At 63.3% G+C, this 26567-nt stretch overlaps 2 protein-coding genes across 5 annotated transcripts in view; one reads left to right on the forward strand and one right to left on the reverse strand.

Moving 5' to 3' along the window:
• EBF4 (EBF family member 4) overlaps positions 1 to 14099 on the reverse strand; it is a 30149-nt gene extending 16050 nt beyond the window's left edge. The window contains exons 1-6 of the mRNA XM_069856682.1: positions 13893 to 14099; positions 9466 to 9622; positions 8161 to 8224; positions 8047 to 8102; positions 6223 to 6296; positions 5327 to 5395 (exon numbers count right to left, since the gene is read on the reverse strand). Coding sequence (XP_069712783.1) covers positions 5327 to 5395; positions 6223 to 6296; positions 8047 to 8102; positions 8161 to 8224; positions 9466 to 9622; positions 13893 to 14023 — 551 coding nt within the window. The 5' untranslated portion in view covers positions 14024 to 14099. The remainder of the gene's footprint in view (positions 1 to 5326; positions 5396 to 6222; positions 6297 to 8046; positions 8103 to 8160; positions 8225 to 9465; positions 9623 to 13892) is intronic.
• A 3932-nt stretch (positions 14100 to 18031) lies between these two features.
• Positions 18032 to 26546, forward strand: LOC138720456 (C-type lectin domain family 4 member F-like). 4 transcript variants are annotated; one of them, XR_011337405.1, is made up of 10 exons: positions 18032 to 18119; positions 18523 to 18898; positions 19844 to 19939; positions 21081 to 21191; positions 21268 to 21345; positions 22620 to 22676; positions 22802 to 22953; positions 24771 to 24883; positions 24976 to 25323; positions 25407 to 26546. XR_011337405.1 is itself a non-coding variant. In XM_069856683.1 (9 exons), exons 3-9 carry the CDS (start codon positions 19873 to 19875, stop codon positions 25130 to 25132), a joined length of 735 nt encoding a protein of 244 aa, XP_069712784.1. In that variant the 5' UTR covers positions 18032 to 18119; positions 18523 to 18898; positions 19844 to 19872; the 3' UTR covers positions 25133 to 26546. The 4 variants fall into 4 exon arrangements, 3 of the variants coding, with proteins under 3 accessions (XP_069712784.1, XP_069712786.1, XP_069712785.1); XM_069856683.1 differs by having other exon boundaries at positions 24976 to 26546; XM_069856685.1 differs by lacking the exon at positions 21081 to 21191 and having other exon boundaries at positions 24976 to 26546.
• The last annotated feature ends 21 nt before the right edge of the window (positions 26547 to 26567 follow it).

Here is a 26567-nt window from a genome sequence, read left to right on the forward strand (position 1 = left end):
CAACTCTCTCAGCCTCCTACAGGAGGTTTTCCAGCCCTCATATCATCTCCGTGACCTCCTCTGGACTCGCTCCAACAGCTCCATGTCCTTCTTACGTTGAGGATTCCAGAACTGAACGCAATCCTCCAGATGAGGTCTCACAAGAGTGGAGCAGAGGGGCAGGATCCCCTCACTGGCCCTGGTGGCCACGGTGCTCTGGATGCAGCCCAGGACACGGGGGGTTTCATAGAATCACAGAATCACCAGGTTGGAAGAGACCCACCAGATCATGGAGTCCAACCATCCCCATCAGTCACTAACCCATGTCCCTCAGCACCTCGTCCACCCGGCCCTTAAACCCCTCCAGGGAAGGGGACTCAACCCCCTCCCTGGGCAGCCTCGGACAGGGACCAATCACCCTTGCCGGGAAATATTCTTTCCTGCTGTCCAGCCTGACCCTCCCCTGGTGGAGCTTGAGGCCATTCCCTCTCGTCCTGTCCCCTGTCCCTTGGGAGAAGAGCCCAGCTCCCTGCTCTCCAGAGGGGGGAGAAGTTCTCCCATCCCCACTTCTCCATCATGTCCAGGTCCCTCTGGATTCCATCCCCTCCTTCCAGTGAGGCAACTGCCCCACTCAGCTTGGTGTCAGCTGCAAACTTGCTGAGGGAGCCCTCGATCTCGCTGTCGATGTCATTGATGAAGATATTAAACAGCTCTGGTCCCCGTTTAAACCGCTGAGGGTCACCACTTGTCATGGGTCTCCAATTGGACTCAGGTGGGTGTGTGGCTACCTACGGGGAAGCAGGGACGCACGCAGGGCGCACAGACACACACACACGGCCAACGGGATGAGGGTTAACGAGGCCAAACGCCGGGTCCTGCCCTTGGGGCACAACAACCCTGAGCAGCTCCAGACTAGGAGAAGGCTGGCTGGAAAGTGCCTGGAGGAGAGGGACCTGGGGGGGTTGGTTGAACAGGAGCCAGCAGGGGCCCAGGGGGCCAAGAAGGCCAAGGGCATCTGGGCTTGGATCAGACACGGCGTGGCCAGCAGGGCCAGGGAGGTTCTTCTCCCTCTGCACTCGGCCCTGGGGAGACCGCTCCTCGAATCCTGGGGTCAGTTCTGGGCCCCTCCCCACAAGAAGGATGTTGAGGCTCTGGAGCGAGTCCAGAGAAGAGCAACGAAGCTGGGGAGGGGGCTGGAGAAGAAGAGGAGCGGCTGAGAGAGCTGGGGGTGTTTATCCTGGAGAAGAGGAGGCTGAGGGGAGACCTCATTGCTCTCTGCAACTCCCTGAGAGGAGGTTGTGGAGAGGAGGGAGCTGGGCTCTTCTCCCAAGGGACAGGGGACAGGACGAGAGGGAATGGCCTCAAGCTCCACCAGGGGAGGGTCAGGATGGACAGCAGGAAAAAATTCTTCCCAGCAAGGGTGATTGGTCCCTGTCCGAGGCTGCCCAGGGAGGGGGTTGAGTCACCTTCCCTGGAGGGGTTTAAGGGCCGGGTGGACGAGGTGCTGAGGGACATGGGTTAGTGATTGATGGGAATGGTTGGACTCCATGATCCGGTGGGTCTTTTCCAACCTGGTGATTCTGGGATTCTGTGGTTCTATGGCAGCACAGATACCCATGGCGGGGGCACAAATTCATGGGGGGTCACAGATCCCTGTGGGGACGCACGGATACAGGCGGGATGCACAGATACACATGTGGGAACACAGATAGACACGGGGGCACAGACACACGTGTGGCAGCCAGACAATCGCATCCCACTGTGTCACCACGACCCCTGTGCCACCGTGACCCTCTGTGCCACCACGTCCCTTTATCCCACCACATCACTCTATGCCACTTCGTCCCTCTGTGCCACCATCCCCCTGTGCCACCACATCCACCTGTGCCACCACATCTCCAAGTGCCACTGCATCCCCCCGTGCCACCACGTCCCCCTGTGCCACTGCATCTCCCTGTGCCACCACGTTCCCTTGTGCCACCTCCCTCCTGTCCCCATCCCAGAGTGCCATTCTGTCCCCATCCCACCATGCCAGCCTGTCCCCATCTCAATGTGCCATCCTGTTCCATCCCAGTTTCCCATCCCACTGTGCCCTTCTGTCCCATCCCATCCCATCCCCATCTCATCTCCATCCCATCTCCATTCACATCTCCATTCACATCTCATCCTCATCCTCACCCCATCCCATCCCATCCCCTCCCCTCCCCATTCCATCTCCATCCCATCTCCATCCCATCTCCATTCACATCTCCATTCACATCTCATCCTCATCCTCATCCCATCCCATCTCCATCCCATCTCCATTCACATTTCCATTCACATCTCATCCTCATCCTCATCCTCATCCCATCCCATCCCATCCCCTCCCCATTCCATCTCCATCCCATCTCCATCCTATCTCCATTCACATCTCATCCTCATCCCATCCCATCCCAACCCCATCTCATCTCCATCCCATCTCCATTCACATTTCCATTCACATCTCATCCTCACCCTCATCCTCATCCTCATCCTCATCCTCATCCCATCCCATCCCCTCCCCATTCCATCTCCATCCCATCTCCATTCACATCCCATCCCATCTCCATTCACATCTCATCCTCATCCCATCCCCTCCCATCTCCATCCACACCTCATCCCCATCCCATTTCATCCCAATCCCATCCCCATTCCCACCACCGTCATGTGGGGATGTGGAGGGGGTTTGTGGGGATGGGGGGGCCTGGGGATGGGGCCCCCCCGATCCCGACAGGGGGTAATCAGGGAAGGAAGGAGCCTGCAACCAGCAGGAGACCCCCCCCCGCAATCCCAGGAGATTGACAGGGGCGATGTGGGGGCTCCTCCACCCAGCTCTGTAAGGGGAGTGATCGATGCTGAACCCCAGCTTGGCTGTGTGACCCCCCCAAATTGACCCCCCAAGCCCCCAGCTCTGCAAGGCGGGGGGAAGGGCACAAGGCTGAACCCCAGCTTGGCTCTGTGACACACCCCCACCAAACTGACCCCCTAAATCCCCAGATCTGTAAGGGGGGGCCCCAATTCTGAACCACAGTTTGGCTGTGTAACCCCTCCAAACTGACCCCCCCAAATCCCCAGCTCTGCAAGGGGGGGGGGATCGATGCTGAACCTCATCTCGGCTCTGTGAGCCCCCCGAATCCCCAGCTCTGCAAGGGGGGGATCAATGCTGAACCCCATCTCGGCTCTGTGACCCCCCCAAATCCCCAGCTCTGCAAGGGGGGGATCAATGCTGAACCCCGTCTCGGCTTGGTGACCCACCAAACTGACCCCCCCCCAAATCCCCAGCTCTGCAAGAGGGGGATGAATGGTGAACCCCGTCTCAGCTCTGTGACCCCCCCAAATCCCCAGCTCTGCAAGGTAGGGGGGGGGATCGATGCTGAACCCCATCTCGGTTCAGTGAGTCCCCCCAAACTGACCCCCCCAAATCCCCAGCTCTGCAAGGGGGGGATCAATGCTGAACCCCATCTCGGCTCTGCGACCCCCCCAGACCCCCAGCTCTGCAAGGGGGGGGGCACAAGGCTGAACCCCAGCTCTGCAAGGGGGGATCGATGCTGAACCCCACCTCGCTCGGTGACCCCCCCGAAGCGGCAGCTGCCGGGGGGGCTCAGGAGATAAAAATACAGGCGTGTGCATGAATTTGCATCCTAATGCCGCCCCCCCCGGGATGCGGGGACCCCCCCCCAAGTCGGGATGCAAATTCCCGGCGCGGATCCCAACACCTTCTGTTCCGAGCGCATAAATTTGAATCCGCAATTAGGATAATCTTGTATAATTAATGAAAAGCGTCAATTTTAGCTCCTAAGTAATTTGATTAACATGTTGATAGGGCACTTACCGGGCTCTCTAAAGCGGTGGGGCTGGGCTGGGGGGGGGGGACAGGGGGGAGAGGGGGGGACACGCGGCCTCGGTGACCCCCACGAGCCCTGGGGATGGGGTGGGGGGGACATTGGGGACACCCCCCACTGCCCTTGGCTTGGAAATGGGGCAGAGATGGGGTGACACCAGCTTGGGGGGGTCACCAGCCGAAGGATGCCACTAGCCTGGGGGGTCAACAGCTTGGGGGTGTCAAGAGCTTGGGGGTGTCACCAGCCTGGAGATGCCACCAGGCTGGGGGTGCCACCAGCTCGGGGACGCCACATGCTTGGGGGTGTCACCAGCCTAGGGGTGTCACCAGCTTGGGGGTGCCACCAGCTTCAAGGTGTCATTAGCTTTGGGTGTCACCAGCTTGGGGGTGTCACCAGCCCAAGGATGTCACCAGCTTGGAGATGCCACCAGCCTGCGGGTGCCACCAGCCCAAGGATATCACCAGCCTTGGGGTGTCACCAGCCTGGGGGTGCCACAAACCTATAGGTGTCACCAGCCTGGAGATGCCACCAGCCTAGGGGTGTCACCACCCAGGTCCCCCCCAGCATGCTGGGGTCTCAGGGACAGGGGGGTGAGCAGGGTCCGTGTCCCTTCCGAGGGTCCCCAACTCCCCTGGACCCATGAGGAGCAGGGGGGGCACTTGGTGTCACCAGGGAGGGGCACAGAGACAGAGGGACGGGGACAGAGGGACAGGGAAAGGGATCGGGGTGGGAAGAGTTGGGGGGAGGGAAGGAGGGAGACAGGGAGGATGGATGGATGGATGGAGGGAGGGATGGATGGATGAATAGTGGATGGATGGAGGGATGGAGGGATGGAGGGATGGATGGAGGGGTAGCAGGATGGGTAATGGGCAGGAGGGATGGATGAAGGGATGGACAGATGGACTGTGGGATGGGTAATAGGATGGATGGGATGGGCAACTGAATGGATGGATGGATGGATGGATGGATGGATGGATGGATGGGATGGGCAACTGAATGGATGGATGGATGGATGGATGGATGGATGGATGGATGGAGAGATGGAGGGATAGTGGGGTGGGTAAGGGGAAGGATGGATGGAGGGATGGAGGGATGGAGGGATGGATGGATGGATGGATGGATGGATGATGGATGGATGGATGGATGGAAGGATGGATGGATGGATGGATGGATGGATGGATGGATGGATGGATGGATGGATGGAGGGGCAGCAGGATGGGTAATGAGCAGGAGGGAAGGACACAAGGCTCAGTGGAAGGAGGGAGGTGGGTGTCAGGGAAGACGGAGGGACAAGACCACAGACAGACAGACAGATGCCCACCCCAGTGCCAGAAGGATGCACCCCTGTGCCCATCCCGTGCCACGGCCACCCTGCACAAAGCCCGCGCCCCCATCCGTCCCTGCGCCGCCGTCACCCCCTGCTCCCCAGCTCATTAGCGCTAACGAGGTAGCGCTGGGGACCCCTCCGCCCTGGTGCCCCCCGTTACCGGTCGATGATGACGGGGTCCGAGGGGGTCTCATTGCGGTTCCCGCAGCTCTTCTTGTCGCAGCAGCGGCTGGAAATGAGGGGAGGAACAGGGTGAGGGGGCTGGGGGGGGGGTCCAGGGAAAACCCACCTGAGACCCAGTTTACCCCCCTCCTTGTGCCCCCCAGCATCGTCCAGCCCTTTGCTGCTCCAGCTAGGGATGCCACCAGCCTGAGGGTGTCACCAGCTTAGGGGGTCACATCCTGGAGATGTCACCAGCTTCGCAATGCCACCAGCTCGGGGGCTGTCACCAGCTTGGGGTGTCACCAGCCTGGAGATGCCACCAGCTTTGGGGTGTCACCACCTTGAGGATGCCACCAGCTTGGGGGCGCCACCAGCCTGGGGGTGTCACCACCTAGGGCCTCCCCAGAATCCCAGGGCTCAGGGACAGGGGGGTGAGCAGGGTCCATGTCCCTAGTGTCACTAGCTTTGGGCGTCACCAGCCTGGGGGTGCCACCAGCTTGGGGGTGTCACATCCTGGAGACGCCACCAGCTTCAGGGTGTCACCAGCCTGGAGATGCCACCTGCCTGAGGGTGCCACCAGCTTGGGGATGCCACCAGCTTTGGAGCATCACCAGCTTTGGGGTGTCACCAGCCTGGGGATGCCACCAGTTCGGGGTGCCACCAAGCTTGGAAGTGTCACCACCCATGTTCCCCCCCAGCACCCCGGAGTCTCAGGGACAGGGTGGTGAGCAGGGTCCGTGTCCCTTCCGAGGGTCCCCGACCCCCCCACCACTGTGGGTGCAGAGGGGACAACAGTGTCCCCGGGGTGCTGGGACGGGGGTCCCCACAGCAGGGACGCTGGCTGGGTGTGTGACATCACGGGGATGGGGACACCAGGCCCCCCCCCCCACCCACCTGCACATGATCTCGTGGGTGAGCAGCACCCGGCACATCTCGGGGTTCTTGTCCTGCCCCTCGTAGACGATGGCCTGGGGGGGACACGGAGGGGGACACGGGGAGGGCTGCGGGGGGCTGCGCGTCTGTCCACGCATGCCTGTGCCCCTGGGAGCCCCTGCACACGCGTGTGCATGCAGGCACGTGTGTGCAACTGGGCACGTGGGAATGCGTGTGCACCAGTCTATGTGTGTGTCTGTGCACGCGTGTGCATGCAGGAGTGTCTGTGCATGTATGTTCACACATGCATGTGCATCCATCTGTACGTGTGTGTGCATCTGTGCACGTGTAAATGCGCGTGCATCAGTCTATGTGTGCATCTGTGCACGTTTGTGCACACGGGAGTATCTGTACATGCATGTTTAGGCGTGCATGTGCATCCATCCATACGTGTGCGTGCATCTGTGCACGTGTGAATGCGTGTGCATCAGTCTATGTGTGTATCTGTGCACGTTTGTGCACACGGGAGTATCTGTACATGCATGTTTAGGTGTGCATGTGCATCCATCTATACGTGTGTGTGCATCTGTGCACACGCGAATGCGTGTGCGCAAGGCAGCCTTGCACACACATATCCAGATGTGCCCACTCTGCACATCTGGACGCACGCACCCGTCCCTGTGGCCTTGCACGCCCACAGGCGCTTACACACACCTGCCTTGCACACGTGTGTCTGGACCCACCTGCCTCGCCCCCCCCATGTGTGACCTTACAGACAGGCCTGCCTTGCACACACCTGCCCAGGTGTGCTTGCCTCGCCACACCTGGACATGCCCTCCTCCGCCTCTCAACGACCCCATCCCACCTCAACCCCATCATCTCAACAACCCCATCCCACCACGACCCCATCCCCTCCACATCCCCATCATCTCCACAAACCCATTCCCACCACAACCCATCCCACCACGATCCCATCCCTTCCATGACCCCATACCCACCACAACCCCATCACGTCAACAAACCCATCTCATCGCAACCCCATCATCTCCACAAGCCCATTCCCACCACAACCCCATCCTCTCAACCACCATATCCCACCACAACCCTATCATCTCACTAAACCCACCCCACCACAACCCCATCATCTCCACAAACCCATTCCCACCACAACCCATCCCACCACAATCGCACCGTCTCAACAATCCCACCATGACCCCATCATCTCAACAAACCCACCTCATCGCAACCTCATCATCTCCACAAGCCCATCATCTCAACCACCACATCCCACCACAACCCTATCATCTCCATAAACCCATCTCATCACGACCCCATCATCTCAATAAACCCATTCCCACCACAACCCCATCATCTCAATCACCATATCCCACCACAACCCTATCATCTCACTAAACCCATCCCACCACGACCCCATCACCTCCACAAACCCATTCCCACCACAACCCATCCCACCACGACCGCACCGTCTCAACAATCCCACCATGACCCCATCATCTCCACAAGCCCACCTCATCACAACCTCATCATCTCCACAGGCCCATTCCCACCACAACCCCATCATCTCAACCACCATATCCCACCACAACCCTATCATCTCAATAAACCCATCCCACCACGACCCCATCACCTCCACAAACCCATCCCACCCACAACCCCATTCCCACCACACGCCCCTCCTGGCCCAGGGCTGCTTCCCATATGTGTGACAAGCTGGGGAGGGGGCTCAGCCTCTGCCCCCCGGGCACCTCCGAGAGCACAGGATCCCATCCCACCCCACCCCAACCCCAGCAGAGCCGTCGCACCCGCGTGTGCCCGCGCCGTTACCTGCTTGGAGACGGAGTCGACGAGGCGCACGAAGAGGTCTTGCTCGGTGCGCAGCCCTGCGGCGAGAGCGGGGTGAGCCCTGCCCGCGCCCCAGCCCCCCCGCCCCGCACCCACCGTTGCTGTAGAGCAGCTGCAGCCGGTAGTGGATCCCGTTGTTGGTCTTCTCGCCGTTCTGCTCCTGACGGGGACAGCGGGGTCACCAGTGAGCCGGGCACAGGGACCCCGTCCCACCACAGCTTCATCATCTCCACAACCCCATCCCACCCCAGTTCCATCATCTCAATAAACCAACCCGCTGAAGCCCTGTCCCACCACAACCCCATCATCTTAACAAACCCACCTCACCACAACTCCATCCCACCACAGTCTCATCATCCCAACAACCTCATCACATCAAAACCCTATCATCTCAACCACCCCATCCCACCACAAACCCATCATCTCCACAAATCCATCCCACCATGACCCCATCCCTTCCACAACCCCATCATCCCAACAAACCCATCTCATCACAACCCCATCATCTCCACAAACCCATTCCCACCACGACCCCATCATCTCCACAAACCCATTCCCACCACACCCCCCTCCTGGCCCAGGGCTGCTCCCCACACGTGTGATGAGCTGGGGAGGGGACTCAGCCTCTGCACCCGGGCACCTCCAAGAGCACAGGATCCCGTCCCGCCACAACCCCATCCCACCCCACCTCAAACCCATTCCCACCACAACCCCATCATCTCAACAACCCCCTTCCCACCATGACCCCTTCCCTTCCATGACCCCGTCCCCACCATCTCCAAAAACCCATTCCCACCACATCCCATCATCCCAACAAACCCATCCCACCACATCCCATCATCCCAACAAACCCATTCCCACCACATCCCATCATCCCAACAACCCCCTTCCCACCATGACCCCTTCCCTTCCATGACCCCGTCCCCATCATCCCAACAAACCCATTCCCACCACATCCCATCCCACCACAACCCCATCATCTCCACAAACCCATTCCCACCACATCCCATCATCCCAACAAACCCATTCCCACCACATCCCATCATCCCAACAAACCCATTCCCACCACAACCCATCATCCCAACAAACCCATCCCACCACAACCCCATCATCCCAACAAACCCATTCCCACCACAACCCCATCATCTCAACAAACCCATTCCTACCACATCCCATCATCCCAACAAACCCATCTCATCAAAACCCCATCATCCCATCAAACCCATCCCACCACAACCCATCATCCCAACAAACCCATCCCACCACAACCCCATCATCCCAACAAACCCATTCCCACCACAACCCATCATCCCAACAAACCCATCTCATCGCAACCCCATTATCCCAACAGACCCATCCCACCACATCCCATCCCACCACGACCCGTCCCGGGGGCCTCACCCTCTCCTTCTCCACGAAGTCGATGAAGGACGTGCGCTCGATCTCCACGGGCTGGCCCTGCCGGTCGTACATGGCCAGGACGAAGTGGAAGAAGTTGGATTTCCGCAGGTTGGAGGGCGGCTGCTTCTCAAAGTGGGCTCGGGCCAGGCCCACCCCGCTGCGGCACCAGGAGGACACGGAGGGTGAGCATGGGGACCTCCTCCTCGGGTCCCCCCCTCTGCACCCGGAGCTGCTCCAGGGCCACCACCGCTGTCCCCAGGGTGACAGAGAAAGGACAGTGAGGGAGGGTGACAGAGCTGTCCCCAGGGATGCTCCAGCACCGGCTGCTCCTCATCCCGGTCACCTCAGCCCCAGGCTGGTGTCACCACGGCAGCAGCGTGGGGGCAGGACATGGGGACACCAGGATGGAGGGACAGAGGAACACCGGGACAGAGGGACACTGGGGCATGGGGACACCGGGACGTGGGAAAATCAGGATGTTGGGACACTGAGATATGGGGACACCAGGACATGGAGATACCAGAAGGTGGGGGCACCAGGACGTGGGGGCACCAGCACATGGGGACATCGGGATGTGGGGACATTGGGACAGAGGGACACGTGGGCATGAGGACATCAGGATGCGGGGACACTGAGATATGGGGACATTGAGATATGGGGACACCAGGGCGTGGAGATACCAGGACACAGGGACACCAAGACGTGGGGTCACCAGGACGTGTGGACAGCAGGATGTGGGGACATCGGGACATGGGGACATCTCCCAGGATGCCACCCACGTCCCAGCCACCAGTGTCCCCCCATAACCAGGGGAGGGGACCCCGTTGTCCCCCATCCACAGCCAGCGGGGAGGTGGCACAGAGCCACCGGTGCCACCAGTGCCACCAGTGCCACCAGTGCCAGCCGCCCCTTCCCTCAGCTGCCCCCGAGCCTGGGCCCTAAAGTGCTTTTCGGGTCGGGGGTGCCGCGATGGGGCTCGCTAATGGTTGCATCTCGGCTGCGGCCCCCCCCGGCGCTCCCCGAAGCCGAGCGCGGCTGCGATTAATTATTAAAGGCAATCAGAGCATTTCCAAGCAGCGCGGCCCCCGCCAAGGGCTCTTACAGGAAAGCAGCCGCCGCGCTTGGCACCGCGAAGCCGCCGCCGCCGCTCCCGGGGGGCTCCCCTTGTTTGGGGGGGGGGGGGTCACTGCACCCCACCCGGGGAACCGGGACCCATCGGGGTCCCCGTGGCGGCCGGGGGGGGCCAGTTGGCATCGCCCCAAAGTGGCCATGGGGTCCCACGGGAGCTGGGGGGGCTGGGGGTGGTGGGGTGCGCGGGGTGGTGGGGGAGCCCTCCCCATGGTGCTCCCTGCACCCCATCCCCGTCCCTGCCCTCCTGGGGGGCTCCATGCACCCCATCCCCTTCCCAGTTTGGGGGGGCTCCTGCACTCTTGGGGGGCTCTGTACACCCCATCCCCTTCCCTGCTCAATCTGGGGGGGCTCTGTGTGCCCCATCCCCTGTACTCTTGGGGAGCTCCATGCACCCCATCCTCATCCCCATCTCCTGGCCTCCCGCGGGGCTCCATGTACCCCATTCCCTGCCCTCTTTGGGGTGCTCAGGACTCCCTGCACCCCATCCCCTGCCCTCCCGGGGGGCTCCACGTGTCCCCCAACTCCGTGGCCCCCTATGTGCGCTGTCCCCGAGCTCAGGGTCCCCACCGTGATGTCCCCCCGCCACCAGCTCTCCAGCGGGGACCGTGACTGTACCGGGGGCTGGAGCCCTGGGGGACCCCTGGGGTCCCCCCAAAACATGGGGTGCACGGAGACCCCCCAGATTAGGCAGGGATGGGGGGCATGGAGCCCCCCAGGAGGGCAGGGATGGGGTGCAGAGAGCCCCCCCAGTTGGGAAGGGGATGGGGTGCACGGAGCATCTCCAGATTGAGCAGGGATGGGGTTGGGGTGCACGGAGCCCCCCAGGAGGGCAGGGGATGAGGATGGGGTACACAGAGCACCCCTAGATTGGGAAAGGGATGGGGTTGGGGTGCACGGATCCCCCCAGGAGGACGGGGATGAGGATGGGGTACACAGAGCACCCCTAGATTGGGAAAGGGATGGGGTTGGGGTGCATGGAGCACCCACTGATTGGGAAGGGGATGGAGATGGGGTGCATGGAGCACCCCTAGATTGGGCAGGGATGGGATGCACAGATGGGATGCCTGGCATGTGGGGGGTGCCGGGGCTCTGGATGCTCCAGGGGGCTCAAGGATGCCATGGGAGGTGGGGTAAGGGGCACCCCGAGCCCCAAGGAGCCCCCGGAACGTGGGGCAGATGCCCAGGGATCCCGGGATGTGAGGTGAGGGGCGGGGGGGGGTGGGATGCCCTAAGAGCCCGTGGTACCCGGGATACGCACGGCACCCGCGATGCCCAGTGCCCAGGATGCCCATGATACCTGGGATGCCCACAGTGTCCGGAGTGTCCGAGATGCCCACGGTCCCTGGGATGCCCAAAACGCTCAGGATGCCTAAAGAGCCCGTGGTACCCGGGATGCGCAGGGTGCCCGGGATGCCTGGGACGCCCACAGAGGCCGGGATGCCCATGGTGACTGGATGCCTGCAGCACCCGGGATGCCCGCGGAGCCCGGGATGCTCGCAGTGCTCAGGATGCCCACAGCCCCCCACAGGATCTCAGGGAGCCTCTGGAGCCCTCAAGACACCCCACAGCACCTGGGACACCAGGGAGCCCGGGATGCCTGAGGTCCCGGGGATGCTCACGGAGCCCAGGGATCCCTGCAGAGCCCAGGGTGCTTGGGGAGCCTGGGATGCTCACAGAGCCAGGGATGCTCACAGAGTCCGGGATGCCCACAGAGCCAGGGATGCCCACAGTGCTCAGAATGTTCGCAGTGACCAAGGATGCCCACAGGGCTCAGGACACCTGCAGAACCCAGGACGCTCCCAGTGCCCAAGGAAGCCCAGGGAGCTCGGGATGCTCCCAGTGCCCAGGGTGCCGTGGAGCCCAGGATGCTCCCAGTGCCCAAGGATGCCCGCAGTGCCCAGGAAAGCCCACGGAATCCAGGATGCTCCCAGTGCCAAGGGATGCCCGTGGACCCAAGGCTGCCCACAGAGTTCAGGATGCTGGCACTGCCCAAGGAAGCCCGTGCAGCTCAGGACGCCCACGGAGCCCAAGGATGCCCGTGGAGCCCAGGGGTGCTTGCAGACCCGAGAATGCCTGTGGAGCCCAAGGATGCCCACAGAACCTGGGATGCTCAGAGACCCAGGGATGCCCATGGCGTCCGGGATGCTCACAGACCGAGGGATGCTTACAGATCAAGGGATGCCCACGGAGCCCGGGATGCTCGCAGACCCAAGGGTGCCTGCAGAGCTTGGGATGCTCGCAGACCCAGGGATACTCGTGGAGCCCAGGATGCTCGCAGACTCAGGGATGCCCGTGCAGCCTGGGATGCTTGCAGATCAAGGGATGCCCGCAGAGCCCGGGATGCTCGCAGACCCACGGATGCTCGCAGTCCCGAGGATGCCTGTGGAGCCTGGGATGCTCGCAGACCCAGGGATGCCTGCAGAGCCTGAGATGCTTGCAGTCCCCAGGATGCCCACGGAGGCCGGGATGCTCGCAGACCCAGGGATGCCCATGCAGCCCAGGGATGCTCACGTACCCAGGGATGCCCACAGAGCCTGGGATGCTCGCAGACCCGAGGATACCCAAGAGCTTGGGATGCTCACAGACCCACGGATGCTCGCAGTCCCAAGGATGCCTGCGGAGCCTGGGATGCTCGCAGACCCAGGGATGCCCGCAGAGCCCGGGATGCTCGCAGACCCGAGGATGCCCATGCAGCCTGGGATGCTCGCAGACCCAGGGATGCCCGTGGAGCCTGGGATGCTCACAGCCCCGAGGGTGCTCACAGACCCGAGGATGCCCACGCAGCCTGGGATGCTCGCAGACCCAGGGATGCCCATGGAGCCTGGGGTGCTCACAGCCCCGAGGGTGCTCACAGACCCGAGGATGCCCATGCAGCCTGGGATGCTCGCAGACCCAGGGATGCTCACGTACCCAGGGATGCTCGCGGAGCCTGGGATGCTCACAGACCTGAGGATGCTCACAGACCCGAGGATGCCCATGTAGCCTGGGATGCCCACAAACCCAGGGATGCCCGCAGACCCAGGGACGCCCACGGAGCCTGGGATGCTCACATACCCAGGGATGCTCGCGGAGCCTGGGATGCTCACAGACCCCAGGATGCTCACAGACCTGAGGATGCCCACGGAGCCTGGGATGCTCAGAGACCCAGGGATGCCCGCGGAGCCCGGGATGCTCACATATCCAGAGATGCCCGTGGAGCCCGGGATGCTCACGTACCCAGGGGTGCCCGCGGAGCCCGGGATGCTCACGTACCCAGGGATGCCTGTAGAGCCCGGGATGCCCGCGGAGCCACTTACCTCTGCGCGGCCGTGCTGGCATCGAGGACGCCGGTGCCCTGCAGCCATCGGACAGAGGGCAGCCCTGCGGGGAGCGGCTCCTCCTTCATGGGCAGCCCCCCCCGGGGCAGCGCCTCCTGCACCGAGAACATGTCAGGGGCCGGGATGCCCGCAGCTCCGCGGCGCCCGGGGAAGCGGCACCGGCGGGGGCGGAGCGGGGGGGCGGGCGCTGCGCCCCCAACTTGGAGAAGGAGCCGCCCGGAGGCAGCGAGTGGGGACCGGGGGGTGGAGAGAGGGAGGGGGACGGGGAGAGAGGGAGGGAGGAGTGGGGATAGAGGGAGGGGAGAGAGGAGGGGATGGGGAAAGAAGAGGAGGGGAGAGAGGGAGGGATGGGAGGAGTGGAGGGAGGGTGGAGTGGGGATGGAGGGATGGGGAAAGAAGAGGAGTGGAGAGAGGGAGGGATGGAGAAAGAGGAGGAGTGGAGAAGAGGGAGGGATGGGAGGAGAGGAGGATGGAGGGATGGGGAAAGAAGAGGAGGGGAGGGATGAGTGGGGAAAGCAGGAGAGTGGAGAGAGGAGGGGATGGAGGGAGGGAGAGAGGGGGAAGCAGAGGAGTGGAGAGAGGGAGGACTGGGGGAAGAGGAGGAATAGAGAGAGGGAGGGATGGGAGGAGGGGAGAGGGAAAGAAGAGGAGGGGAGGATGGAGGAGTGGGGAGAGCAGAGTGGAGGGAGGAGTAGGGAAAGCAGGGGAGTGGAGAGAGGGATGGATGGGAGGAGTGGAAGGAGGGATGGGGATGGGCAGAGGGATGGGGAAAGAAGAGGAGGGGAGAGAGGGATGGATGGAGAAAGAGGAGGAGTGGAGAAGAGGGAGGGATGGGAGGAGAGGAGGATGGAGGGATGGGGAAAGAAGAGGAGGGGAGGGATGAGTGGGGAAAGCAGGAGAGTGGAGAGAGAGAGGATGGAGGGAGGGAGAGAGGAGAACGCAGAGGAGTGGAGAGAGGGAGGGATGGGAGGAGTGGAGGGAGGGATGGAGAGAGCAGAGGAAGAGTGGAGGGAGGGAGTGGGAAAGGAGGAGTGGAGGGAAGGACAGGGTGGGATGGAGGGATGGGGAGTGCAGAGTGGAGGGAGTGGGGGAGGAAGGGAGGGAAGAGTGGAAGAAGTGGAGGGAGGGATGGAGGAGTAAAGAGAGGGAGGGGGATAGAGGGAGGGAGGCTTAAAGCCTTGGAGGGAGGGATGGAGAGGAGCAGGGGGAGGGATGGAGAGCACTGGGGGGAGAGATGGAGGAGGGGGATGGAGGAAGAGAGGGAAGGAAGGAGGAAGGTTTGGAGCACCAGATGGAGGGATGAAGGAAAGGGACAGAGAGGAGCAGCAGAGGGAGGGATGGAAGGAGGGATGGAAGGAGGGATGGAAGGAGGGAGGGAGGGAGGGATGGAAGGAGGGAGGGATGGAGGGAGGGATGGAGGGAGGGAGGGATAGAAGGAGGGAGGGATGGAAGGAGGGAGGAGGGAGGGAGGGATGGAGGGAGGGAGGGATGGAAGGAGGGAGGGGATGGGATGGAAGGAGGGAGGGATGGAGGGAGGATGGAAGGAGGGAGGGATGGAGGGAGGGATAGAAGGAGGGAGGGATGGAAGGAGGGGAGGGAGGGAGGGAGGGAGGGATGGAGGGAGGGAGGGAGGGAGGGAGGGAGGGAGGGAAGGAGGGAGGGAGGGAGGGATGGAGGGGAGGGAGGGAGGGATGGAAGGAGGGAGGGATGGAAGGAGGGAGGGAGGGATGGAGGGCTGGCAGGAGGCTTTCGCAGAGGGGCAGGGATGCTGCTAGCGAGGACAGGGGCGGCAGGGGGGGTGTCGGGGGGGTCCGCGGGGTGTCGGGGGGGTCCCGTGGGGGGCCGGTTACCGGGCGGGGGGCGGGCCGGTCCCGGTGCCCGGGGCGGGGGTGCCGGGGGTGCCGGGGTCGGGCTGGGGGGGGGGCGGCGGCGGCAGCAGCAGCAGCAGCGGCGGCGGGAGGTGGGGGGGGGGACGACGACGACGGGGGGGGGGTGGTCTGGCTGGGGTGTCCCCCGCTGCCCTCCCCCCCGGCGCCGCCGCCGGGGCCGCCCCCCCCCCGCCGCCAGCACCATCAGCAGCAGCAGCCGAGCCGCCCCCCCCCGGGCCGGGCCCATCCCCGGAGCCAACGCCCGCCTCCTCCTCCTCCTCCTCCTCCTCCTCCTCCCCGGGGAGGCGGGGGACGCGGCCGGGCACCGCTGACATCATTTCCGGGGAGGAGCACCGGGCACCGACCCCCCCCCCCCCACCCCCCCGGGGGGCCGTCCCGGGGCGGGGGGACACCGGGCGTACCCCGCGGGGGGACCCGGGGAGAGAGCGCGCTGCATCCCCGGGATGCTCGGGGGGGACCCTGGAGAGACTCGGATGGGGACCAGGGGATCCTGGAGAGGACACCCCGGCATCCCCGGGAGGCTGGGGGGGAGCTCAAATGAGTCCCAGGGGGACCCAGAGGAGACCCCGCTGCATCCCCTGGGATGCTTGGGGGGAGTCTCTTCTGCATCCCTGGGATGCTTGGGGGGACCCTGGAGAGGACCCAAATGGGTCCCACAGGGGACCCAGAGGAGACCCCGCTGCATCCCCGGGATGCTCAGAAATGGGGGGACCCCAAATGGGTCCCAGGGAGATCCTGGAGAGATCCGAAATGGGGAACCAGGGGGGACCCTGGAGGAGTTCCTGCTGCATCCCTGGATGCTGGAGGGGAGCCCGAATGGTTCCCAGAGGACACCCTGGAGAGACCCCCACTCTGAATGGGGACCAGCGGGACCCTGGAGGAGTCCCTGCTGCATCCCCTGGGATGCTCAGGGGACCCTGGAGAGACCCAAATGGGTCCTGGAGGAGACCCTGGTGCATCCCCGGGATGCTTGGAACAAGGGGACCCCCGAAATGTTCTCAGGGAGACCCTAGAGAGACCCAAATGGGTCCCAGGGGGACCCAGAGGAGACCCCCGCTGCCTCCCTGGGATGCTCGGGGGGACCCTAGAGAGACCTAAGTGGGGACCAGGGGGACCTGGAGAGACCCATATGGGGACCAGGGGGACCCGGAGGAGACCCCACTCCATCCCTGGGATGCTCGGGGGTGACCCTGCTGCATCCCCCCAAGTGGCCCCTACTGCACCCCCCCCGCCCTCTTGCCCCCCCCCAAAGTGTCCCCCCCTTCCATCCCCCCAAGTGTCCCCCCCCAATTGTCCTCTACTGTCCTCTTCCCCCAGACTGACCTCTCATGTGTCCCCCCCCCAAGCTGTCACCTCATGTCCCCCCATCTCCTCCTGCCTCCCCCCTCCAATTATCCCCCACTGATGGGGTCCATGGGGAGGGGATGGGGTCCATGGGGAGGGGATGGGGTCTATGGGGAGGGGATGGGGTCCATGAGCAGGATAGGATCCATGGAGAGGGGATGGGGTCCATGGGGAGGGGATGGGGTCTATGGGGAGGGGATGGGGTCCATGAGCAGGATAGGGTCCATGGGGAGGGGATGGGGTCCATGGGGAGGGGATGATGGGGGTCTATGGGGAGTGTGGGTTCCTGGGCATGTGGGTGATTTGATGGCCACATCAATGAACCAACGTGTACATAGATGACTTGGATGGGCTGGTGGGTGCATGGATGGGCTGGTGGGCTCACGGATGGGCTGGTGGGCTCACGGATGGGCTGGTGGTCTCATGGATGGGCTGGTGGGCTCACGGATGGGCTGGTGGGTGCATGGATTGGGCTGGTGGTCTCATGGATGGGCTGGTGGGCTCACGGATGGGCTGGTGGGCTGGTGGGTACAGGCACAGTAACACATTTCTCCCCAATATCTCATCTCCATCTCCCCTCTCTCAGCTCAAAACCGTTCCCCTCGTCCTGTCCCTGCCCTCCCTGACCAAAAGCCCCTCCCCAGCTCTCCTGGAGCTCCTTTCCCTACTGGAAGCTGCTCTAAGGTCTCCCCGGAGCTTCTCCTCTCCCGGCTGGACAAGAAGAAGGAAGCCCCTGGCAGTTCCAACCTTACTCTTGCTGCAGCGCCAGCATTGTCCTGATGGAGAAGGTTGTCCTGGGAGTGACTGAAAACCACTTGAGGGACACCAGAGGTTCCTTTTACGCCAACGTCATCCCAGTCAAGCCCCAAGAGAAGCCACTGGGTGTCGCGGTTTGGACTGTGGCAAAGGTGCTGAGAACATCTCCCAAGGATCCTTCAGGGGAAACTGGACACACAACGAGACAAAGTCCGTGGTACGTAGAGATGTGGGATGGGGACGTCCTGGTTGCACATGCCGGCTGGGAGACAAGGCTGGAGAGCAGCTGGTTAAGGAAGGGGATTATCCCACTCCACACCACATCATGGAATCACGGGATGGTTTGGGTTGGAAGGGACCTCAAAGCCCACCCAGTTCCACACTGGGACACCTCCCACTGGATGAGGGGCTCCAAGCCCCATCCAGCCTGGCCGTGAACCCCTCCAGGGGGCAGGTGGCTTAGTTTTTGGTAGAATCATGGAGTATGTTGAGCTGGAAGGGACCCATCAGGCCCGTGGAGTCCAGCCTCCTGCAGCGCGATGGACTTGATGATTGTGGTGGGTGCCCTCCAACTCAAGACTCTCCACGGTTCTGTGATTCACCCCTTGTGCAACCCACAGATGAGCTGGTTTCCTTCCTCCTCCCCGGCTGCTTCGTCTTCTTCCGGCCACTTCTCCAGCGACATCCCAGCTCTCGGTGGTGGCTGGTGGGGAACGTCAGCCCTGACTCACCTCCTTTCGCAACGCCGCGATCCCTGGTTCCATCCGCTCATCTCCTGAGGCCCCGGAGGCTCCAAAGGGGTCATCGCCTCTGGCTGGTGCCGCACGAGGATCCGGTGGTGCTGCATCCCTGGAGAACACGAAGGGAAGGAATGATTGATGGGAATGGTTGGACTCGATGATCCGGTGGGTCTTTTCCAACCTGGTGATTCTATGGTTCTATGAAAAGACTCCCAGCGTCGCTCCGGGACGCCAAGAACAGCCCAATCGATTAAATGTTAGTGTCGTGCCAACACAGAGAATCATGGAGTGGGTCCCATCAGGAGGGACCCATCGGATCACAGAATCATGGGATGGTTTGTCTTGGAAGGGACCCCAAAGCCCATCCAGTCCCACCTCCTGCCATGAGCAGGGTCATCTCCCACTGGATCCGGCTGCTCCAAGCCCCATCCAACCTGGCCTCGGACCCCTCCGGGGATGGGATCTGGATGTTCTGGTTGACATCAAGTTAGAATCATGGGATGGTTTGGGTTGGAAGAGACCCCAAAGCCCATCCAGTCCCACCTCCTGCCATGGGCAGGGACACCTCCCACTGGATCAGGGGCTCCAAGCCCCATCCAACCTGGCCTGGAACCCCTCCAGGATGGGGCAGCCACCTGCCTTGGAGGAGAAGGGAATGGCGAGGAGGAGGATGAAGGTCTGCCTTGGGGTCCAGTTTGAATCTGAATCGGGGTTGGGGTCACAGTTGGGGTCCAGGTTGAATCTGGATGAGGGTTGGGGTCCAAATCAAGATTGGGATCAGGGTTGGGGTCCAGATTGAATCTGGATCAGGGTTGGGGTCTAGATCAGACTCCAGATCAAGGTTGGGATTAGGGTTGGGGTCCAGACTGGATCTGGATCAGGGTTGAGGTCGGGGTCCAGATCTGGATCGGGGCTGGGGTCACAGTTGGGGTCCAGATTGAATCTGGATCAGGGTTGGGGTCCAAATCAAGGTTGGGATTAGGGTCAGGGTCCAGACTGGATCTGGATGAGGGTTGGGGTCAGGGTCCAGATCTGGATCAGGATGCGGATCCATCTCAGGGCTGGGGACCCCGGGACGCGGGCGATGTCCCCGCTGCTGTCCCCGGGCGGGGGGACGCGCGTGACGCCCCTGCGGGCGCAGGAACCCCCCTCCCCCGCCGCAGTGCCGGTTCCCCTTCCTGGCACTCAGATCCCCCCCCAGTGCTCCCAGTACCAGACCAGTAAGCGGGGATGGCGGCAGAGACGTCAGACCAGTACGAGACCCTGCAAATCCAGTACCCCCCAAGCCACCGCCGAGGTGAGCCCCGACCCTGCACCCCAGGGGGGGCTCAGAGCAGCCCCAGGTCCCCTCCTGTCCCCCCAGGTCCCCTCCTGTCCCCTCCCCCAGGTCCCATGGGGGGCTCAGGGCACTTCCAGATGCATCCTGTCCCCCCCAGGTCCCCTCTTCTCACCTCCCAGACCCCTCCTGTCCCCCCCAGACCCATCTTTTCACCCCCCCCAAACCCCTCCTGTTCCTCCGGGTCCCCTCTTGTCCCCCCAGGTCCCCTCCTGTCTCCCCCACAGACTCCTCCCGTCCCCCCCCAGACCCCTCCTGTCCCCCCAGGTCCCCCCCAGACCCCTCCTATCCCCTTTCTGACCCCCCCAGACCCCTCCTGTCCCCCCCCAGACTCATCCAGTCCCCCCCGACCCCTCCTGTCCCCCCCAGACCCCTCCTGTCCCCTTTCTGACCCCCCCAGACCCCTCCTGTCCCCCCAGGTCCCCTCCGGTCCCCCCCCAGACTCACCCAGTCCCCCTCAGGACCCCCCCAGACCCCTCCTGTCCCCCCCAGGACCCCCCCAGACCCCTCCTGTCCCCTTTCTGACCCCCCCAGACCCCTCCTGTCCCACCCCAGACTCATCCAGTCCCCCCCAGACCCCTCCTGTCCCCTTTCTGTCCACCCCAGACCCCTCCTGTCCCCCGAGGTCCCCTCCTGTCCCCGCCCACAGACTCATCCAGTCCCCCCAGACCCCTCCTGTCCCCCCCAGGTCCCCTCCTGTCCCCCCCCCGACTCATCCAGTCCCCACCAGGACCCCCCCAGACCCCTCCTGTCCCCCCCAGACCCCTCCTATCCCCTTTCTGTCCCCCCCAGACCCCTCCTGTCCCCCCCAGGACCCCTCCTGTCCCCCCAGGTCCCCTCCTGTCCCCCCCCCCAGACTCATCCAGTCCCCCTCAGAACCCCCCCAGACCCCTCCTGTCCCCCCAGGACCCCCCCCAGACCCCTCCTGTCCCCTTTCTGACCCCTCCTGTCCCCTCCTGTCCCCCCAGGTCCCCTCCTGTCCCCCCCCAGACTCATCCAGTCCCCCTCAGAACCCCCCCAGACCCCTCCTGTCCCCCCAGGACCCCCCCCAGACCCCTCCTGTCCCCTTTCTGACCCCTCCTGTCCCCTCTTGTCCCCCCAGGTCCCCTGCCGTTGCCCCCCGTGTCCCGCTGGGCGCTGGGCTCCGTGCTGGCCGTGGGGACAGGGGGGTTCCTGGTCCTGGGGGCCGCCCTGGCCGCGCTCGTCACCCTCTGTAAGTGACCCTGGGGACACGGGGGGTGGCCTTGGGGTGGCCCCGGAGGCGCTGACCCCCCCCTTGTCCCCCCCAGACGTGCAGGGACAGGCCGAGCTGCGGGAGGCGCGCACGGAGCTGCTGGCAGCCGGGGCCCCCCTGCTGCCCCCCAACAGTGGGTGACACCAGGGACCCTGTGCCTGTCCCCCACTCCCTGTCCCCAACCCTGTCCCTGTCCCCAGTCCCAGTCCCTGTCCCCAACCCTGTCCTTGTCCCCAGCCCTGTCCCCAAACCTGGTCCCAGTACCAGTCCCTGTCCCCAAGCCTGTCCCTGTCCCCAAACCCTGTCCCCAGTCCTGGTCCCAGTCACTGTCCCCAAACCCTGTCCCTGTCCCCAGCCCTGTCCCCAGTCCTGGTCCCAGTCCCTGTCCCCAACCCTGTCCCCAGCCCTGTCCCCATATCTGGTCCCAGTCCCTGTCCCCAACCCTGTCCCTGTCCCCAAACCCTGTCCCTGTCCCCAAACCCTGTCCCCAGTCCTGGTCCCAGTCCCTGTCCCCAACCCTGTCCCTGTCCCCACTCCCTGTCCCCAGTCCTGATCCCAGTCCCTGTCCCAGTCCCTGTCCCCAACCCCAAACCCTGCCCCCCAGTCCCAGTCCCCAAACCCTGTCCCCAGTCCCAGTCCCTGTCCCCAACCCTGTCCCCCAGTCCTGGCCCCAGTCCTGTCCCCAACCCTGTCCCTGTCCCCAGTCCTGGTCCCAGTCCCTGTCCCCAACCCTGTCCCTGTCCCCAGTCCCTGTCCCTATCCCTGTCCCCAATCCTGTCCCCCAGTCCCAGTCCCAGTCCCCAACCCTGTCCCTGTCCCCAGTCCCTGTCCCCATCCCAGTCATTGTCCCCAGCCCCTGTCCCCATCCCAGTCACTGTCCCCAGCCCTATCCCTGTTCCCCAGTCTCTATTCCCCAGTTCCTTTCCCCATCCCAGTCCCTGACCCCATCCCAGTCCCCAGTCCTTGTCCCCCAGCTCCTGTCCCCAGACCTGGTCCCAGTCCCTGTCGCCATCCCTGTCCCCAACCCTGTCCCTGTCCCCTAGCCCCTGTCCCCCAGCTCCTTTCTCACCCCTGGTCTCCCAGTCCCTGTCCCCAACCCTGTCCCCTGTCCCAGCCCCTGTCCCATCCCCTTTACCCCAACCCTGTCCCATCCCTGTCCCTGTCCCCATGCCCCAGCCACTCTCTTTGTCCTCCAGCCCTGCCCCCAGTCCCCATCTCTCCACTGTCTCTGTCCCCTGTCCCAGCCCCCAGTCCCTGTCCCCAGTTCCTTTCCCCAGCCCCTGTCCCAGCCCTCAGTCCCCAGCCCCTCTCCCCAGTCCCCATTCCCTGTCCCCAATTCCCACCCCCTGTCCCCAATTCCCATTCCCATTCCCTGTACCCTGTCCCTGTCCCCTGTCCCCATCCCAGGTCCCCGCAGCCCCGGGGAGACCCCGGCCGCAGCACAGCGACGCAAGGACCAGCTGGGTAAGTGTCCCTGGGTGCCCTTGGGTGTCGCCTTGGCTGTCCCCATGGCTTGTCCCCATGGCCTGTCCCCACGGCCTGTCCCCATGGTGTCCCCATGGTTGTCCCCATGGCCTGTCCCCTGGCAGGGCGGTGGCTGCAGGGCCTGGCTCTGGGCTGGCGCTACCACCAGGGCAGCATCTACTTCTTCTCGTCCGAGCGGAAGCGCTGGGACGACGCGCAGCTCGCCTGCCGTGCCTCGCACGCCCATCTCACCTCCATCACCAGCGCCGAGGAGCAGGTGGGTGGGTGGCCAGCGCCGGCACCTCCTGCTCCTGCATCTCCTCACCCTGCATCCCTGGTCCCGGACCTTCTCATCCTGCTCCTGCACCTCCTGCTCCTGCTTCTCCTGCTCCTCCATCCGTCATCCTAGACCTTCTCATCCTGCTCCTCCTGGTCCCGCATCTCCTCATCCTGCATCCCTAGTCCTGGACCTTCTCATCCTGTACTCCTGCACTCCTGGTCCTGGACCTCCGGCTCCTGCTTCTCCTGCTCCTCCATCCCTCATCCTAGACCTCCTCATCCTGCTCCTGCATCTCCTCATCCTGCATCCCTGGTCCTGGACCTCCAGCTCCTGCTTCTCCTGCTCCTCCATCCCTCATCCTAGACCTCCTCATCCTGCTCCCGCATCTCCTCATCCTGCATCCCTGGTCCTGGACCTTCTCATCCTGCACCTCTGGTCCTGGACCTTCTCATCCTGCTCCTGCACCCCTGGTCCTGGACCTCCTGATCCTGCTTCTCCATCCCTCATCCTAGACCTCCTCATCCTGCTCCCGCATCTCCTCATCCTGCTCCTCCACCCCTGGTCCTGCACCTTCTCATCCTGCTCCTCCACCTTCTCATCCTGCTCCTCCACCCTGGTCCTGGACCTTCTCATCCTGCTCCTCCTGGTCCTGGACCTCCTGATCCTGCTTCTCCTGCTCCTCCAACCTGGTCCTGGACCTCCTGATCCTGCTTCTCCTGCTCCTCCAACCTGGTCCTGGACCTCCTGATCCTGCACCCCTGGTCCTGCACCTTCTCATCCTGCTCCTCCACCCTGGTCCTGGACCTTCTCATCCTGGTCCTGGACCTCCTGATCCTGCTTCTTCTGCTCCTCCAACCTGGTCCTGGACCTCCTGATCCTGCTTCTTCTGCTCCTCCAACCTGGTCCTGGACCTCCTGATCCTGCTCCTTCTGCTCCTCCAACCTGGTCCTGGACCTCCTGATCCTGCTCCTTCTGCTCCTCCAACCTGGTCCTGGACCTCCTGATCCTGCTCCTTCTGCTCATCCAACCTGGTGCTGGACCTCCTGATCCTGCACCCCTGGTCTTGCTCCTTCTCATCCTGCTCCTCCACCCTGGTCCTGAACCTCCTCATCCTGCTTCTTCTGCTCCTCCAACCTGGTTCTGGACCTTCTTATCCTGCTCCTCCTGGTCCTGGACCTCCTGATCCTGCTTCTCCTACTCTTCCACCCCTGGTCCTGGACCTCCTCATCCTGCTTCTTCTGCTCCTCCAACCTGGTCCTGGACCTCCTCACCCTGCACCCCTGGTCCTGCACCTTCTCATCCTGCTCCTCCACCCCTGGTCCTGGATCTCCTCATCCTGCAGCCCTGGTCCTGCACCTTCTCATCCTGCTCCTCCACCCCTGGTCCTGGATCTCCTCATCCTGCAGCCCTGGTCCTTCACCTCCTGATCCTGCACCCCCTTAATCCCACACCCCCTAATCCTGTACCCCCTGCCCCGCATCCTCCTAATCCTGCACCCCAATCCTATATCCTCTTAATCCTGCTAATCTCACACTTCTCTAATCCTGTATCTCTCTAATCCTACATCCTCTTAATCCTGCATCCCCCAATCTCACACTTCTCTAATCCTGCATCCTTCTAATCCCACACCCCCTAATCCTACATCCCCTTAATCCTGCACCTCGTTAATCCTGCATCCCCCTAATTCCACACCCCTTAATCCCGCATCCCCTAATCTCGCACTCCCCCGATCCTGCATCCTCCCAGTCCCGCACCCCCTGATCCAGCACCCTCCTAATCCCACTCCCCCCCAATTCCCGTGCCCTTTCCCGCAGGAATACCTGGCGCGGGAGTCGCGGGGTGGCACCTACTGGATCGGGCTGGTGGCCACTGGCCCGGGGGGCTCGTGGCACTGGGTGGACGGGAGCTCGTACTCGAGTGCCCAGAGGTGAGCGGGGATCCGGGGAGGGGAGGGAAGGGGCTCCAGGGCTGCCCCCACCCCTAATCCCGGCCCCACCGACCCCCGCTCCGTCCCCGCAGCTTCTGGGCCGCGGGGCAGCCGGACAATTCGGATCACGGGGAGTGGGGCCGGGAGAGCTGCGCCCAGATCCATCCCGTGGGGAACAGCCTCTGGAACGACCACAACTGCAACTTCACCTTCTTCTGGATCTGCAAGAGGGACCTCAGCGGGCCCTAAGCCCCCGCTCCCACCGGGATTGGCCCCCAACCACACCAGGATAAGAGGCCCGTTCCCATCAGGATGAGCCCCAGCTCCCACTGGAATTAGCCCCTCAGTCTCACTGGGATGAGCCCTCAACTTCTGCTGGAATGAACTCCCCACACCCACCAGGATGAGTCCCCAGTTCCTGGCTCTCCCCAAGGAGCCAGGCCATCCCAGCACCCCAATTCCCAGCTCTCCAGGCCATCCCAGCACCCCTATTCCCAGCTCTCCCAGCTCCCTGCGGAGCCAGGCCATCCCAGCACCCCAATTCCTGGCTCTCCCAGCTCCCTGAGGAGCCAGACCATCCCAGCACCCCAATTCCCAGCTCTCCAGGCCATCCCAGCACCCCTATTCCCAGCTCTCCCAGCTCCCTGCGGAGCCAGGCCATCCCAGCACCCCAATTCCTGGCTCTCCCAGCTCCCTGAGGAGCCAGACCATCCCAGCACCCCAATTCCCAGCTCTCCAGGCCATCCCAGCACCCCTATTCCCAGCTCTCCCAGCTCCCTGCGGAGCCAGGCCATCCCAGCACCCCAATTCCTAGTTCTCCCAGCTCCCTGAGAAGCCAGGCCATCCCAGCACCCCAATTCCTAGTTCTCCTGGCCATGCCAGCACCCAAATTCCTAGTTCTCCCAGCTCCCTGAGAAGCCAGGCCACCCCAGCACCCCAATTCCCAGCTCCCCAGGCCATCCCAGCACCCCAGTTCCCAGCTCTCCCAGCCACCCCGGCACCCCAATTCCCAGCTCTCCCAGCTCCCTGCAGACCAGGCTATCCCAGCACCCCAATTCCCAGCTCCCCAGGCCATCCCAGCACCCCAATTCCTGGTTCTCGCAGCTCCCTGAGAAGACAGGTCATCCCAGCACCCCAATTCCCAGCTCTCCCAGCTCCCTACGGAGCCAGGCCACCCCAGCACCCCAATTCCCAGGTCCCCACACCATCCCAGCACCCCCATTCCCAGCTCTCCCATCTCCCTGAGGAGCCAGGCCATCCTAGCACCCCAATTCCCAGCTCCTCACACCATCCCAGCACCCCAATTCGCAGCTCTCAGGATTTGCTGGAGCCCATTGCAGCCCCAGCTGCCCCACGCCCCCCTCCTATCCCGAGGGGATGGATTCCCATCTCCAAGCATCCCATCCCACAGCGGAGAGGACCCCATCTTGGGGTCCCTCATGTGGATCAGACGGAGCCTCTCGGCACCCGTCCCTGCTCCTGCTCGCAGATCCCACCGGGAGAGCCGCTTTAACACCCCACGGAGCCAGGAAGCCGTGCAGGAGCACGGCATCGTCCCATCTCCACGTGGATTTTATGGCTGGCCCGCGATCCGAACTCCTCAACCCCTCTGTGGTGGTACTGGAGGGGGAGAAAGGGATTAAAAATTGCTCCTCGCTTTTGATTCCTGAGCCGCTTTTCCTGT

The sequence above is a fragment of the Phaenicophaeus curvirostris genome, chromosome 4 (genome assembly GCF_032191515.1).
Source record: "Phaenicophaeus curvirostris isolate KB17595 chromosome 4, BPBGC_Pcur_1.0, whole genome shotgun sequence".
In the NCBI taxonomy this organism is placed as follows: domain Eukaryota; kingdom Metazoa; phylum Chordata; class Aves; order Cuculiformes; family Cuculidae; genus Phaenicophaeus; species Phaenicophaeus curvirostris.

Bases quoted from the DNA above. Each gene is read 5' to 3' on its own strand.
- LOC138720456 (XM_069856683.1), top strand. From the start codon at position 19,873: ATGGCGGCAGAGACGTCAGACCAGTACGAGACCCTGCAAATCCAGTAC. The intron at 21,192-21,267 runs GTAAGTGACCCT...TGTCCCCCCCAG, and splicing joins GGCCGCGCTCGTCACCCTCT to ACGTGCAGGGACAGGCCGAG. The intron at 21,346-22,619 runs GTGGGTGACACC...TCCCCATCCCAG, and splicing joins CCCCCTGCTGCCCCCCAACA to GTCCCCGCAGCCCCGGGGAG.